We start from the raw sequence: 15,396 nt of genomic DNA, 5'->3' as shown, positions 1-15,396 counted from the left end.
ACTACCTGGAATTTGACTGTGTATTTGCGTGCTGTGTTGTTATTATTTGTCATTTGTTGGGGGGTTGGTCTGCTGCTAGGCAGTTGTTAAATACTAGCCCCCAAGATCTAGTTATAGCCCAGATGAACACTTGCTCACATACACCAAGTGATGTTGTGCAAACTTTGTTCGCCCGTATTCTCTGGCTGGCTAAATAATGTAGCTGACAGCCTATAGCTGGGCAGAAAAGAGGTAGGCGGAGGTTAGGTTCCTGGGCTTGGGGTCAGATGGGGACAGAGGAGAGGAAGCTGGAGAGAAGGAAGTCGCCATGGGGCAGTATGGACCACAAGCATGTGGCCATGCGGCCTGGCCTGATGGAACAGAAGCAGCAAAGGCAGGACCAGTTATGGGAAGTAACTTGAGGTGTGTAGCTGGGAAATATCAAAATAGCTTAGAGGGTTGATACTCGCCCAGTTATGGTGCTTTAAAGCTTTTTATAAATCTAAAAGGTTTATGTGTCTTTTATTTGGGAACCCAAATAGATATTTAGGAGCAAAGTATGGGGGAGGGCAGAGGGAACCCCCTGAAAAATATTACTGCTGTAGTAATCTATAATAGAATGCAACCTCCACAGGGGTAGAGGTTTCCTCTTGTTAATTGTTGGATTCCAGAACCTAGAATGAGTGCCTGGCGTATAGTAGGTACCTAATAATAATTACAGAACGAGAGCTTGTCATCCGGCATCCAGGAAGCTCAAGCAAGAGAATTATAAGTTCAGAGCCAGCCTGAGCTACATCATAATTGGCTTAAGGCCGTTCAGGGCTACGTAACGAGTTCAGAGCCAGCCTGAGCTACAGAATGATATTCTATGTTAAACAAATGACTGAATGAATAGACAAGCAAGCAAAGAAACAAAAGCAGACTTAATGAAGGATGTTAAGTCAGGATTACAACCCCCACTTGGATACACAGAACACTCCCATCCTCTTGAAAATCTTGGCGGAAATCATTAATCTAATACTATATGTAAGAGCTAGTTTGTGCTGCTCCTGGGCACTTAGCTGGGGCAAGATAGAAAGGGCTCTTGTCTTTGTGAGGCTCCCAGTCAACATTCCTAGTTTTCGTCTCATTAGTGAGTTTCCAGGATGCTAATCACTTTATTGGGACTTTACTCTCTGAGTATATATTAATATTCTAGAGGTAAAGTCATCATCAGGATTTGAATGTGTTTGCACGTAGCATTTTCAAGGCCGATGAAGCCTGTGTGTGTGTGTGTGTGTGTGTGTGTGTGTGTGTGTGTGTGTGAATGTGTGTAGGTTTCCTAGTTTTGTTAGTTTGGACGGCTGTAGCCACACTGGGTGTGTTGTAGGTGTTGAAAAGCTTTAACGCGGTTATGATTAGGGGAGTCATTCACTCCTCACTCACTTATCCCCCCCCATGCAGCATTTATTGAGCGTCCAGCCTTTGCTAAGCATTATGCCAAGTGCTGAAGACATCGAACTGAGTAATGCAGTCCTTAAGGGAGCTCATAGAAGTTTATAGGCAAGGTTAGGTGCAAAAACAACAGCAGATTATAGCAGGTATCGGGGTGGACTTGACTTTACTGCTCTGTAGCAAAGGATTGTTGGAGTGGAATTAGCAGCGCCTATATGTCAGAAAGTGGGGCTGTGTGGCAATCTCGGGGACGGAGCTAGGGAGAGCCAGGAAGATGGATAGCTCTGCTCATGTTCACGTTCGAGAGCGAGTAAGATTGAGGAAGGGAGGGCAAAGGGAAAAAGGGACAGAGGAAGAAATGTCAGGACTTGGCGACTTGGCTGAAGAGTGGGGCTAAGTGGTGATGGTTTACGCATGTGGTTCAGCTGGCTGGTCGTGGAGACGGAGGCAGACGGGGAGAAAGGAAGGTGTCAAGCTGGGTGTGGAGGTCCCAAGACAGTCAAAAGGGAAAGAATAAATTCGTGTTTCTTCTTCAAACTCACCTATATAAACTTGAGCAAGTGGTTTTAGTTGATTTCCACGGCTGGAGTGTTATGGTAGGGGGACAACAAAGTTATGCCATAATTGGAAGGAAGGTGAGCATCCTCTCTGTCCCTTTTGGGGAGAAGATGCTGCTTATACACGACTGTACCTCAGTAAAAGCTGGCTTACACAAGCCACTTCTAGCATAGAAATGCCGAAGACATTTTATGAGAAGTTCACATGATTAGTTGCATTTTATACTGATTATAGGCAGCAAATTTAATTTGATTACTGATCAGAACAATGCCACAACAAAGTTGCTAGAAAGCTCAGCGAGGCTTGCTCTGGATGGTGCTACAAAACCATCTGTATCACTGCGGTATCCTTTGTGAATTAATGCATCCAGTTGTAGTCCAGGAACCCCGCCATGGGTAACAATGGTATCTCTCACTCCGAATGTGTGGTTTGTAGCATTTACTACTGTGGGGAAGAGCCTGCTGCCTCTCAATTATTTGACAAACTGACATAGTGCTGAGCTTTCTCCTGACGATTGCTCCCAAAGCATGCTTGAGCATTTCAGTGTGCTCTGTCAGCAGATGCTGCCTATGGGGGCGTGAGAGCTCTCACCAAGACTTTAGGGGCCTATTTCCAAGCCTTGGCTCATGTGGCATCTATGCCCTGAAGCTACGTGGCTTGGGGTTAAAGCCTGACAGCCGTTTACTAGTTGTGTGAGTATGGGCAAGGCCCCAGTTAGCATCTCTTGCTCCATTCCTCACGGAGAGACTACAGAACATAGCCAGCACCATTACAGTCTGCGGGCCACACCCGACACAACAGCTGGCACTCAGGAAGACTCCGTAAATGAGCTTCATCAGTCCAGAAGTACTGTCTGCTACACCCAAATGTATGTGAATCATCTTCAGCCCAAATCTCCAATCTAATATTACTTGACAGGGCCCTTCATCCCCTCTGACCTCAGCAGTCGCCAGAGTTTTGGAACTGAATAGTATTCTTTTTTTGTGTATCATCCCTTCCAACTTACATTTTGCAAGCCTTCGTCTAATGCAAATATTTCTCAGAAAAACTAGTTCTAAACATGGCGCAGATTGTCTTCGTTTGCGCAGGGCTTGGTTTGTGCTACGGAAATCCTCGGGCCCCCGTGGGTTTTACTAAAAATAAACTTGCAACAATTCTAAATGAGCCCTCCCAGTTGAAAGCAGAGAAGGAAGCAGATAACGCGAGGTTTAGAGGAAACGTGCAGAGTTCCTCACAGACAGTACTCACAGCTGACTAATTATTTTCTTCCTAAGGAGCAGAGGCACTTCCTGCTAGGTCTTCGGAGGGAGTGGACTCACCTGACTGTGGTAAAAGCCCGGCACTCCAAGTTTGCAAGCGTCCAGGTTGAGAGGCTCTTTAAGCTTGTCCATGACGCAGCACTGGCGAGGCCACGGATAGTCGGCGTCGTTATTCTCCACCCGGAAGGCAGAGGTGTATTTCTGCCAGTCTGAGGGACCGTTTACACCACAGCAGTGGTCCTGCCAGGGGATAAGAGACACAAAGTTAGCAGGGCGGTGGTGGTGCACGCCTTTAATCCCAGCACTCGGGACGTAGAGGCAGGCGGATCACTGTGAGTTCAAGGCCAGCCTGGTCTACGGAGTGAGTCCAGGACAGCCGGGGCTACACAGAGAAACCCTGTCTCCAAAAACAAAAACAAGAGGGAAAGAGAGAGAGAGAGAGAGAGAGAGAGAAAGAGAGAGAGAGAGAAAGTTATCTTTATGGTCCGTACCAAAGCCATCAATGTCATAGTGAAAGCATAACATGTCTTACATATTAAACTATTTCCAGACTGGAGCTCAAGGTGTTTCTAATGTTCCAAAGTGTTTTTATGTTTATAACTTCACCAGCCATTAATGGGCACATCATCATAAGGCTGTAAGGCAGTGGTTCTCAACCTGTGGGTTGCGACCCTTTCGGGGAAGATGTCAAATGACCTTTATAGTAGTTACATATCAGATACCCTGCAATCAGATATTTACATTATGATTCATAATAGTGGCAAATTACAGTTATGAAGTAGTGACAAAAATAATTTCATGGTTAGGGGAAGTCACTACAACATGAGGGACTGTATTAAAGAAAGGATCACAGCATTAAGAAGGCTGAGAACCACTGCTCTAAGGCTTATTTCCTTTGATGTAAATTTGAAATGAACACATACCTACCTTATAGAGTTTTGGGGATGATCAGTATTGTTAATATAGATAATGTACTTGGTACAGCACATAGCTCATAGTAAACTCCTAATATGCATTATTATTTTTAATATTTATAGCAAGATACATTAACAAGAGACATGTATACTTATTTAAAATCATAAAGTGAAAAGTTTTGGAGGCAAAACTTATTAGCAGTTATTCTTGCTTTTCTTTTCTGTATCCCTAACATTTTCCTAGGGAAATTGTGTATTCATTTTATAAAGGGGAAAATAAACTGTAAAAGCATTTCAGACCTGGTGGCACACGGCTGTCCCTCCACATAGGAAGAGGAAGGGTCACCAGTCACTCAGCTGATACCCTGAGTCTCTGGACACAGCTGAAGAGAGACGCTGTGACGTTCATACTGCGTTCTTCCCTTATCATAAATTCTGATAAAATGTTTCAGGGAGGAAAGAACAAAGTATAGGACTCCTTTAACTTTTAGAATAAATACAACCAAGCAAAGCTAATCATCCTGAAATGATGTGCACTTTTGCCATTTAGAATCATTCTGTGTCGGGCATGTGGAGTGGAGGCCGGAGCTTGATGTCGAGTGTCATTCTCAATCTCTCCTCATTGTCTTCTGAGGCACGGTCTCCCACTGACCCTGGAGTAAGCCTCAGGCACCCCTCTCTCTATCTCTTCAGCACTGAGATTACAGATACACATCTCCACACCCAGTGTTTTATAGAGGGGGTAGGAACGTGCAGCACGTGTTTGATGCACTGAGCCATCTCTCCAGCCCCTGGTTCCGTGTCCATCTCTCCAGGCCCTCAGTCCATGTTTTAATCCGTTCATTCTAAGGGGAAATGAGTTAATAATGACAACCACTGAGGTTGGCAGGGTCGAAGGCATTGGTAACTGTGGTATGTGTCATGTAAGTAGAGCATTGGGTCAGAAGCCAATTGCAGTTGGATAAAAGCAGCTGGGAAGTGTGAAGATAAAAACAGCAGGTACAGGCTTCTCTTCTGAGATTTGCCATGAATCAGAACACTAATGGGACAGAATAATGGGTGAACATTAGGCAAGAGTTCTTGAAGATGTTCTTGTTGGCTGAAGACTCAGAGAAGAGGAGGCTGAAGGAAAGGGGAGGAACCCAGAACGACCTGGGTGTGGGCGGCCCGACTGGCACTAGAGAAGAAACCTGCCTGCAGATAAACATGGACAGGCAGCTTTGCTGGGAGAGAGAAGAAATGGATTCCGTCTGCTTGCTTCTATATTCTTAAGGCACGAGGTGCAGCCATGGCTGAGGCTGAGGGTGGGGAGGAACTTTGCACAGGTGAAAAAAGGGGAAGTCCGTGCAACAGTGACAAAGCAGATTTCTTGGAAGGAAGCAGAGTGCTCATTTGAGCTTTACAGTCATACATTTGAATTAGCCTCACTGGGGGACTTTCCCTGGCAATATTAGGGGAGGGGCGGACAAAAATTGTATTAACGTCCATAGGGACTGTGTAGGAAAGACAGACAAAAACAGACTCACAACAGAGTAAAGGAGCCAGTAGAGAGTGACGAATAAAAAGAGTGAGCAGGAAAGGGGCTTAGGAAATGAAAACTGGAGGCTTGGAGGTCCTACTGGGATAAAATCATGAATTGAGGCTATTAGGGCAGATGAAAGAAATTATAGAAGGTCATCAGAAAGTGGCGGCACACTGGTGATGACCTACTGGCTGTGGGCATGGAAAAAGGTGGCTGAGGTAAGGGGAGAGGTCTGTGGGATGCAGGAAGACAAGGAGTTGAGAAAGCAGATGTTGTCTGAGCCCCAGCATGTTTTTCGAAGCCTCATTCAGGACAGGATGATGGGGATGTGGATAGCAAGGGCACAGCTGGTGATACTGAAGTCCCCAGGGAAGGGGGGGAATGACGGTGTGGTGTGTGGTTGATAAATGACTACAGTAGAGAGATTGTAGACTGATGACACGAACATCAAGGCTTTGAACAAGCAGGGAATCAAAGGAAGAGATGTACAGAAGACAAGCAGACGAGGGAGGGAACCTGGCCAATTTCTAGGTCCTATGGCACATGAGGGTGGGAAGGCAGGCAGGGGACACTAAGAGCAGCCAGGTTTTTAGTGAAACAGGTGTAAAGAGAGCGTTAAAAGGAGTAGAGTAGATGGAAAGCTCTGTGTGTGTGTGTGTGTGTGTGTGTGTGTGTGTGTATGTATGTATGTGTAAGAGAGAAATTGTGTAAGTGTGTGTATATGTGAGTGTTTGTATGTATATGTATGGGTAAGTGTGTATGTGAGAGAGTGTGTGTTAGAGAGTGTGAGTGTGTATATGTGTGTATGTGAGAGAGTGTGTGAGTGTATGTTAAAGAGTATGAGTGTGAGTGTGTGTATGTGTGTATGTGAGAGAGTGTGTGAGAGTGTGTGTTACAGAGTATGAGTGTGAGTGTGAGAGTTTGTGAGTGTGTGTATATGTGAGTGTGAGAGTTTGTGAGTGTGTGTGTGTGTGTGGTGGGGCCAGTGGAGAGTTGGCTTATATTAGAGGTTATACACAAAACATGGGGTGACACTCTGCAGAACTCAGGATTCTGATGGCATTTGGGATAAGTGTGGCCATATGGTGTGATGGCTACTTAAAACTGGATGAGTAAATCAAATCATATCTCCTGGTATTTAGCAGAATTCTTCATAGTAGCTACAAAAAGGTCAGAGGGATTTATATCACCGTTTGAATTCACTAATTCAAAGCTCTTTAAGGTACAGTGTATATGGCAGGCTCATCAGCATTATAGCTTGACATAAAATATGGATCCAGAGGCCTTGCTGAGTCATACGCCTACCATTCCCCCATCCTCACCCTTACCAGTAAACGAGAGCCATCGCTGACCTGGCCTGGAACAAGTCTCTTCTGGAGGAAGACCCTGGAGGCCCTGACCTCACTCTCACCCACATTCGGGCGGTTACCCATCCAGATGTGCAGCGGGTCGCCCCAGGGCCGCACACCTTACCTGGAGCATGAGCCTGTCCCAGGTCTTGGTAACACCGTTGTTTTTCCACTCGTCGTCATTGGTTGGCGGGCTGTTGTTTTGATACCTCACCAGCATCTGCTTCAGGAAGAGGTTGGTTGTGAACTGCAGGGGTGGGGACGATACAAGAGGGAGAGTCAGCACACCTGCTCCCGAGAAAGGCAAAGTCTTCTGTAGAGCCCCGTTGCCTATGACACTGAATACTTAACACTCTTGGAGGGAAGCTAGGGGCACCACACTCATTTGGTTGGAGCTGATCTGAGAAGTCACTGTCTGGCCAGGGTAGAGAGATGTTTTAAGATGAACCAGATTAGGGAAACAGTGAGGAACAGGAGGAGAAAAATTCTGATTGTGTCTCCCACAAGGCTGAACACTCAGAAAGGCCAAGGTTTGGACAAGCAATGACCAATACCAGGATCAAGGCTCCAAGCATGTCAGTTGCTACAGCATTAGTGCTATCGGGTTTTTTGTTTTGTTTTGTTTTGTTTTGTTTGTTTTTTAGTTTTCCTGAGGCAGGGTTTCTATTGTAGTCCTGGCTGTCCTGGACTCGCTCTGTAAACCAGGCTGGCCTGGAACTCACAGCGATCCACTTGCCTCTGCCTCCAGAGGGCTGGCATTAGAGGCATGTGCCACCACGCCCGGCTTGCTATCGTCACTTTTGCTCTGTGCATTTGGGGCTATACTCACGAAGTCTCGTTGTGTTGCTGCTGTGATACAAGATGCCACTTCAAAACCATACACTATAAACATCATGATGAAGTACTGGGAAGGAAACAGAGCAGGGAGTTATAACAGAGACCTCACCAAATGATTGCTGCGGGTCTTAAGCACACTCATCTAAATGAGATAATACAGGCAGTCGTGTAGTACAAACTCGGTTTGATCCTCTGGGTCGAATGGGGCTTTTGCTAGGAAATTGGACCAAGGTGTGGTGTGGGTCAGCTCAGCTCTCTGCTTATCTTGAGAAGAAATGGCCTTTCAACTCAAGAGTTCTCAGCCAGCATCCCGAATTTCATTAATATAAACAGTGAAGGAATGTGTGGGTGTTTCAGAGTTTTTGCGTACACGCGCATGCCCAGTGGCTGGCAAGATAGCCTTAGTGCGTCATACACGACACCGAGCGCCGTAAATCCTTTTTTTTTTTTCCTTGGATTGCTGAAAATGTAGAACCACTGAGGCCAGGAAAAGATGACAGAATACGATTAATGCCTTGTGTCTTTCCTGGCCGGGCTCATCAGTAAAGAGCAGGCAGCCTTCCGGGCACAGCGACGCACTGGTGGTCTCCTGTCACACATTCATGTTCTAGTGATGCCAGCTCAGGCGAGGAGAGCAGAGCTCTCTGCGGGCTGCGCCTGCGGTGTGCGCTTGTGGGAGCACAGGATGGAAGCCGCTGTGTGTGAACAGCTCCGCACAGCCCTACCTCTAGTGTCTGGATGAAAAAGAGCTGAATAGTAGATGCCTCTCAGTGTGAGAGCCTGTGAGAGCCTCTGCCTTGCACACTTTTGTACCTGCGTTATCGCTTCGCAGGTCCTTTCTGGGAAGAGGAGGTGTAGGAGTCAGTCAGAGAGGTTGTCCTCCCTGGTTGTGGGTGTTTGTGGGTTCAAAGGTCAGGGTCCTTTGCTGTTTTCACTGTCTGACCACAAAAAAACACCCCCCTTCTTAAAAAAAGAAACTCAAACAACTCTCAACCACCTCTGTGAAAAAAATCAGGAAAGAAAGCCTTCAGAGTCTCCAATAACACTCCCAGTGTTGGCTACTGCCTTGCTTCCTGTCAAGACTCTGGTGGCTCCCTAACAGTACTTCAGACCCTTTAGGATTAGGCCAGAAAGGAGGCACTGGGACAGGCATGTCTCCTCCTGCTTCATAGAGAGGGCTTTCTCCCTCAGCTCAGTTCTCCTACTGTGTCAGGCACAAAGGGCTGGTGTAGAAGAAGCCTGGGTACATGAAGTGAACTAGACAGTTGTCTTCAGGAAGATCTCTCCTTCTCTCCCTCCTCCCTGCATTCCTTTCCCTACTCTGTCAGAGTCAGTGCATTTCACCCTGGAACTAACTCACCCTGAGAAGTAAACATTCTGCATTCCCAGGTACTAGGGCAAATGGTTACCTCAGAGAAGTGAACCAACAAGCCCCATTCAGCGGCTGGGCTGCTTCTGTAGACGTGGGAGTCAGGGTAGAAGAGTTACTTCAGGGGTGGGGAGGGGTGTGTGTGTGTGTGTGTGTGTGTCTGTGTGTGCATGTAATTACAATGGCATAATGTTGTCCTGGGGGCACGGGAGCAGAAGGCAGAGGGCTAGGCCCCAGTAAGATTTTCCTCAGTGCCACCAACAGTTCATTTCCATCTGCAAAGGCAGCACGTGATCTAGTCAGTGACTTGAGCCCAGTGAATGGGCTACTTACCATGGTGCTGTGTGGGGGTCTTCTAGAGTTCCTGTACTGCAGAGTACTATCAACTAAGGGTCACCTCCAGCTCATAGAGCGTTGTAAGGTCTTACCGCCAGGAGGATTTTCCTGTTTGACTTCATGATCCCTACTATGGCTAGCACGGCCAGGCAGAAGAGGCAGATGCCCACAAACATGCCTATCCATGCTGCCCCAAAGATATCATCGTTGTTGGTGGCTTCAAGCAGTGGATAGAGACTGTGTTGGTCGGATACAAAGAAGATACACTCCGCAGTCAGGGCGATGCCACACATCTGCAAACAGTACAACAGTGCGTCCATCAGGCTGGGGGCCAAGAGCACAGCACTGGGAAAGGGGTGGGGGCAGGGTCGGCTCTAGAGGTGTGCCCCTTCCTTTACAAGGCTTTAAGCGATGAATTCCCTCATTGCCAGGAAATCCAACAGCTGTTTTTAATCTTACTTCCTTCTTTCACATACCCTCTGCCTTTAATACAGTCTTCCACATATAGCTTTGTCTGTTTGCTATTTGGGGAGAAAAATTAGGTAACTTCATGCCATCCATATAGGCCCTGGAATATGACCCACTCAGACAGTGCCTTATTGTATTAAAGTTTCCCCCCCATCTTATCCCATTGAGAACCTTCCTGGGTTGTCATTGTCCTGGCCATTGTCACAATGGTTCTGGAGTCTTAGTGACTGTCTTCTCGGTGCTCATATTCTGTGGATGAAGGATCCATGGCCCTGAATGGTGATGACTTCTCCGTGGCCACACAGAGACAGAGGCAGAACTGAGCCAAAGACCACCTCTTGTGACTCCTTGACGAATGCTCTTCCCTTATCCTTTTCCTACACAACTCGGTCTCTGAGCCACACCCATAGCTTTCGCAGAAGAACATCTGTCCCAGCACCTTCAATAACACAGTCCCAAGTCGAACCAAGGTGAAACTGGGCAGAAGCATAAGTGAGTGTGTAGCAGGTGTGTTTGGACACTGACCACGGCGACCATGACTCTTATATTCATTATCTATTAAACATTGGAAAGGAAATCATCTATTTTAATGTTGACCACAGTGTTCTGTCAGAGTAGGTAATTATACGTGACTAATGTAGGAGTCTAGCTTGTATATTTACCTACCACATTTCTTAAAATGAAGGCACTATATAGGGGAACAGTAATTATAACATTTTCTTAAACATTTACTTTTGTCGGATGTGGTGGCGCACGCCTCTAATCCCAGCACTAGGGAGGCAGAGGCAGGTGGACCGCTGTGAGTTTGAGGCCAGCCTGGTCTACAAAGTAAGTCTAGCACAGGCAAGGCCATGCAGAGACACCCTGTCTCAAAAAACCAAAAAATAAAAAATAAAATAAAAACAAACATTTGCTTTTAGTTAATCTAAAGATTATGCTCACAAGAAGAACACACTTCTTTGAAAAATTCTCATGACTTACACCAACAATCACGTGTCCAAAAATCAGCAGGCCCTGGAAGCAACGAACAGTGGAGTCATCTTTGGCCATCTTCAGGATTTCCCGCAAGCTGAGGACACAGTTAAGAGGGTTACAGTTTGACGGGAGCGGATAGCAAATACTGCTTCAGTTTCAGTCGGCAAATTGTGGCATCACCTATTTCCTTTAAAAATTTTTTTTGAATCCAAATCAAGGTCTTGAAAGCTTTTAGTAATGGAGGTCAGCCATCACAGCAGTTTTTCTAAAGAATTAAATAAAGACTTCGAGAGTTTGTTCAGTGTCCTCCAGGAATTCCTTAGGGTATGAAGGACACCACAGCCATCCTTTTGAGAGAGGTACTAAGGTCCTTCAATACCACCGAGGGCACAAAGAGCAGACCTGTTATGGTGAAGGCCAGGCTGACACACATTGAGAGTCCCTGGTATTGCCTCTGCCAACCTTGGGCAAGGCCATCTAGACTTGGGGTGGGGGTGGAGCTCATCTTTGGTCTGTAGGACTCCACGGCCCACACTCTTCCTTGCTGCTTACATGGCTTCCAGAGACTATTTATACAGTTGATGCCAGATGCAACTAAACACTGCCTCCTTGCAGATTCTCTGGAAGGAGTACAAGGTTAAGTGTTTGGGTCAATCGTTTTGGCTCCTGCACTTGAGACATGTTGAGAAACGCCGTTCACATCTCTCAACACTTCATCCTTTAGTTAGCTAGCCAGTTGACACTCTGTGTCGAAAGGCTTATTAAGCGGTACAGTTTGCATGTCGAGGTATGTAGAGATGAACGAGGAATGTTGTTATACTCTAGGATTCTCTGCTGGAAGAGAAGCCAAGCTCTCAAGTAGTTATAATACATAAGTGGATGCCTAAATACATGAGTCGGGGGGTCTGAGTGTGACAGGCTCCAGCGGAGCTGATCATAGAGTGGGCCTTTGGATCAGGAGAGGGGAGGGAGCACGTGTAGGAGGAGAGGGGGATGGGCGGTAGACGTTCCAAGGAAAGGGAAAGCAGGCGAGGGAGGAGATGCCTACTAGCAAGGTGAAGGCGGAGATAACAAGTGAGCCAGTTTGGCTGAACTCCGGGTTTGTGGGCAGAATCTGTGCAGAGAGGCATGTCTTGTTTTTGTTGCTTTATTTCCCCCCACCCACACACACCCCCTTCCTTCCTTTCTTTTTAAAACCATGTGTTTTTGTGTGCCTGTGTTAGTGCATGCTGGACGTGTGTGGATGCCTGTGTGGGCCAGAGGCAGCAGGTCCCCTGAAGCTGGGCTTATAGGCTGTTGTGAGTCACCTTTGGAAGAACAGTTTGTGCTCTTAACCGCTGAGTCTCCTTCAGCCCAAGTCTTTTATGTGACTCAGGCCTTGACAAATGTGAACTTTATGTTATACACTAAAAGGCATGTATTAATAACCTAAGTAATTTAAACATCCCTAAATATTTTTCCATTTCCATTTCTTCTTACCTTGAAGGTGATGGGAATTTAAGGAGTTAAAATATATGAGTGGTTTGACTCAGGGGTTGGCATGCACACGCTATCAATGTTTGTCAAAGGAACAGAAGAATCCAGGTCCTTGTTACACCGTCTTTTGATCCCTCCACCCCATGGAGTTCCTGCATGGAAATACCATTTATTTATCTAGAGTAATTCTTCCACATCAGATGGGTAGAACCTTATAGCGCCTAGAAGGCTCTGCCGGGGAGATTCTAACTGGTACAGCCGGATCAGTTACATTGTAAAAATTCATTATTGGCACGCACAGACATTAATCCTGACCAGTTGGGCTGCTCTCTAAACTAGACACACAGATAAGCAAACCTTGAAAGATAGAAATTCAGATAATAGAAAGAGAGAGTAAAGGGCAAGTCTCTGGAGAGGCCAAGTTTGACATCACTACTGACCATTATTGTACTGATTCTGCACCCATTCGGCACAGAGCAATCTCTTGGTAGCAGCAGTTAGTTGAGCTCAAAGAACAGAGAAGAGCATTTTTGTTTTGTTTTGTTTTGTTTTTCTTTTAAAGACTCTAAAGTGGGACTACAGCAACATGGATGTTAAAGGCAAATTAGCTAGAGCCAGTGCTAACAAAGCGGGAAGTGGTGGGAGGTGTGGCGAAAAAGGAAGGGACCAGGTAGATGGTCAACGCGCACTCTTCACTGGTCCAGAGGAAGCTGAAGGGATCCTGAGCAAGGGATGTCACCCCCAGTGACTGCTTTTCCAGATGCCACCAAGTTTTAGAAGTGGGTAGTCACTGTTTAGCTTCTTGGCTAAGATTGGGCGGGAAAGAAGCAAAGAACACATCCTGAGAGAATGCCAGGAGTCAGAACTGGGATAAGAAAACGCAGGTCAGAGTGGAGAAGAGGAAGGAGTCGGGAAGTGGGAGGCTGGTTTGGGCAAGAAGAACGAGGGAGACGCCTAGACTGTGGCATGGTAGGAAATGCTGCTGGTGAAGCCGTCGCCCGTGGGCTGGTAGCTCGAGAAAGGATTGCATCAGCAGGCAAGGTGTTCGGAACTTGCTGGCTCGCCCAGCTTGTGTCCAGTAGTAACTTAGAAAGCCATGCTTGTCTTGGGGCAGCGGTTAAGAGTGAGTGCAGCTCTTTCAGAGGACCTGAGTCCTCAGCATCTGAGTTGGTGAGCCCACACTGGCCTGTATTTACAGCTCCAGGGGATCCAATGCCCTCTCCTGGCCTCCAAGGGCACCTGCATGCTCGTGCATGTACGACTCCACTCCCATGCACATAATTAAAAATGCAATTGTTTCATTTTGTTTTAAAGAAAGCCGTATTCATTTTCCAAAAAATGACCAGAAGGGATGGAAGCTGCCACCTACTGGCCCCCTCAGTGCTCTCCATTCTGTGTCAAGCACCCTGTGTTGTTCTTCTCAGCAGACCTAATACATGGATATTTTTGCCAAAACACTGTGTTTGTTTCTTATCGTTATAGTAACAGATTTCCTCACTTTTACAAAGATAATATCTGATGGTTTGGGGTCATAGATCAAGAATCACTGGGTTAAAATCCGTGTTGGCTGGGTTGTAATTGTAGTCCTTTGAAATTTTAAAATGTTGTATATTTTTGAGAACTTCATGTATTAGTACTGTACTTATTATAATCTCTCCTCCAACTCCTCCTGGGCCTACTTAGTCCCTCTCACATTTATGACTTCTTCTCCTATAATTATTGTCACACACACTTATACACACACACCACACACACACACATACAACACACACACACACACACACACATACACACACACACACACACACACACACACACACACACTCCTACTGAGCCCATTTAGTGTTACTCTTATAAACATGTGTTTAGGGCTGACCATTTGGGGTTGGATGACCTCTCTGGGGGCTGTCCCATGGAGAAAACCCAGTTCTCTTTCTCAGCAGCCATTGGCTGCCTGTAGCTCTTTACCTAGGGGTAAGGTCTTGTGAGATGTGCCCCATCCATGCTGGTGCTGTCAGGGAGGTTGTGTTTGGGCATCCCTATTAGGATTGAGGCAGAGAACCTGATTGCTCTCATCTTGACAATAAAGAAGGGAGGCTTGGAGAAACTCGTTTGCTCAAGGCCATGCTGACAGAAAGTCCGGGACCCAGGGTCAAATCCAGGTCAGCCTGACTCTAGGTTATTTAGCACCAGAATTTAGCAATCCTGACATGACGCTACCACTTTATTTAGAAAAAGAGATGCCTGCCTAACTCCCTTGCCAACCTGGGAGCAAAGAGAACACATACATTTTTTTTCTATGCAGAAGAGCCTGTCTTTGTGAAGCTCAGAAACACCAGGCTTCCCTGTATACCCTTCCTTAGTTTCATGTCTTAGCCATTCCACAGGGCACTAACACACTAATATTGTCCCGCTATTATCCAGGCGACTGATAGATGTTTTCCTTTTACTCCCTTCTACTTTCTGGAAATAAAGGGTGCGGTGTGAAGTTAGCGGGGGATCAGTGTTTGACAGCACTTCCTCAGCCACTTGGCGTTTTGCTCTGTAGAGATAGGGTCTTTCACAGTAGCTCAGGCTGGCCTCAAACTGTGATCGTCCTCACTCAGTGTCCCAAAAGTTCATGTTTGTGGCACCTGTCCCACAGCCGTAAGTGTCAAGAGGAAGCCAAATGCAGACTTCCTGCTGCTCACTGTATTGTCATGTGGCTGTGGTCTAAGCGTGACCATGCTAGACTTGGCAGCAGATTGGCTTTGAGAGGTATAAAAGGGTAAAAAAGTAAAAAAAAAAAAAAAAAGTCAAGAGTTACTCTGAGCAATGACTAACCTTCTCAGACTCATTTCCTGCTTTATGAAATGAGTAGAACGCAACTTGCTTTACAGGCCTAGGGACTATGATGATTATCAAATACTAAGACTGTTTG

At 46.3% G+C, this 15,396-nt stretch overlaps 1 protein-coding gene across 1 annotated transcript in view; it reads right to left on the bottom strand.

The window, feature by feature from the left end:
• The window catches only part of UPK1B (uroplakin 1B), a 29,814-nt gene that overhangs the window by 5,779 nt on the left and 8,639 nt on the right, over positions 1 to 15,396 (bottom strand). The window contains exons 2-6 of the mRNA XM_084801306.1: positions 11,007 to 11,094; positions 9,650 to 9,850; positions 7,845 to 7,919; positions 7,140 to 7,262; positions 3,291 to 3,470 (exon numbers count right to left, since the gene is read on the bottom strand). Of these exons, the coding sequence (XP_084657432.1) occupies positions 3,291 to 3,470; positions 7,140 to 7,262; positions 7,845 to 7,919; positions 9,650 to 9,850; positions 11,007 to 11,075 (648 nt within the window). The 5' untranslated portion in view covers positions 11,076 to 11,094. The remainder of the gene's footprint in view (positions 1 to 3,290; positions 3,471 to 7,139; positions 7,263 to 7,844; positions 7,920 to 9,649; positions 9,851 to 11,006; positions 11,095 to 15,396) is intronic.

This window comes from Acomys minous (genome assembly GCF_964271855.1).
Source record: "Acomys minous genome assembly, chromosome: 11".
NCBI lineage: Eukaryota > Metazoa > Chordata > Mammalia > Rodentia > Muridae > Acomys > Acomys minous.
The sequence above is the reverse complement of the archived record's forward strand: the minus strand, read 5'-3'. Positions and strand labels throughout refer to the sequence as shown.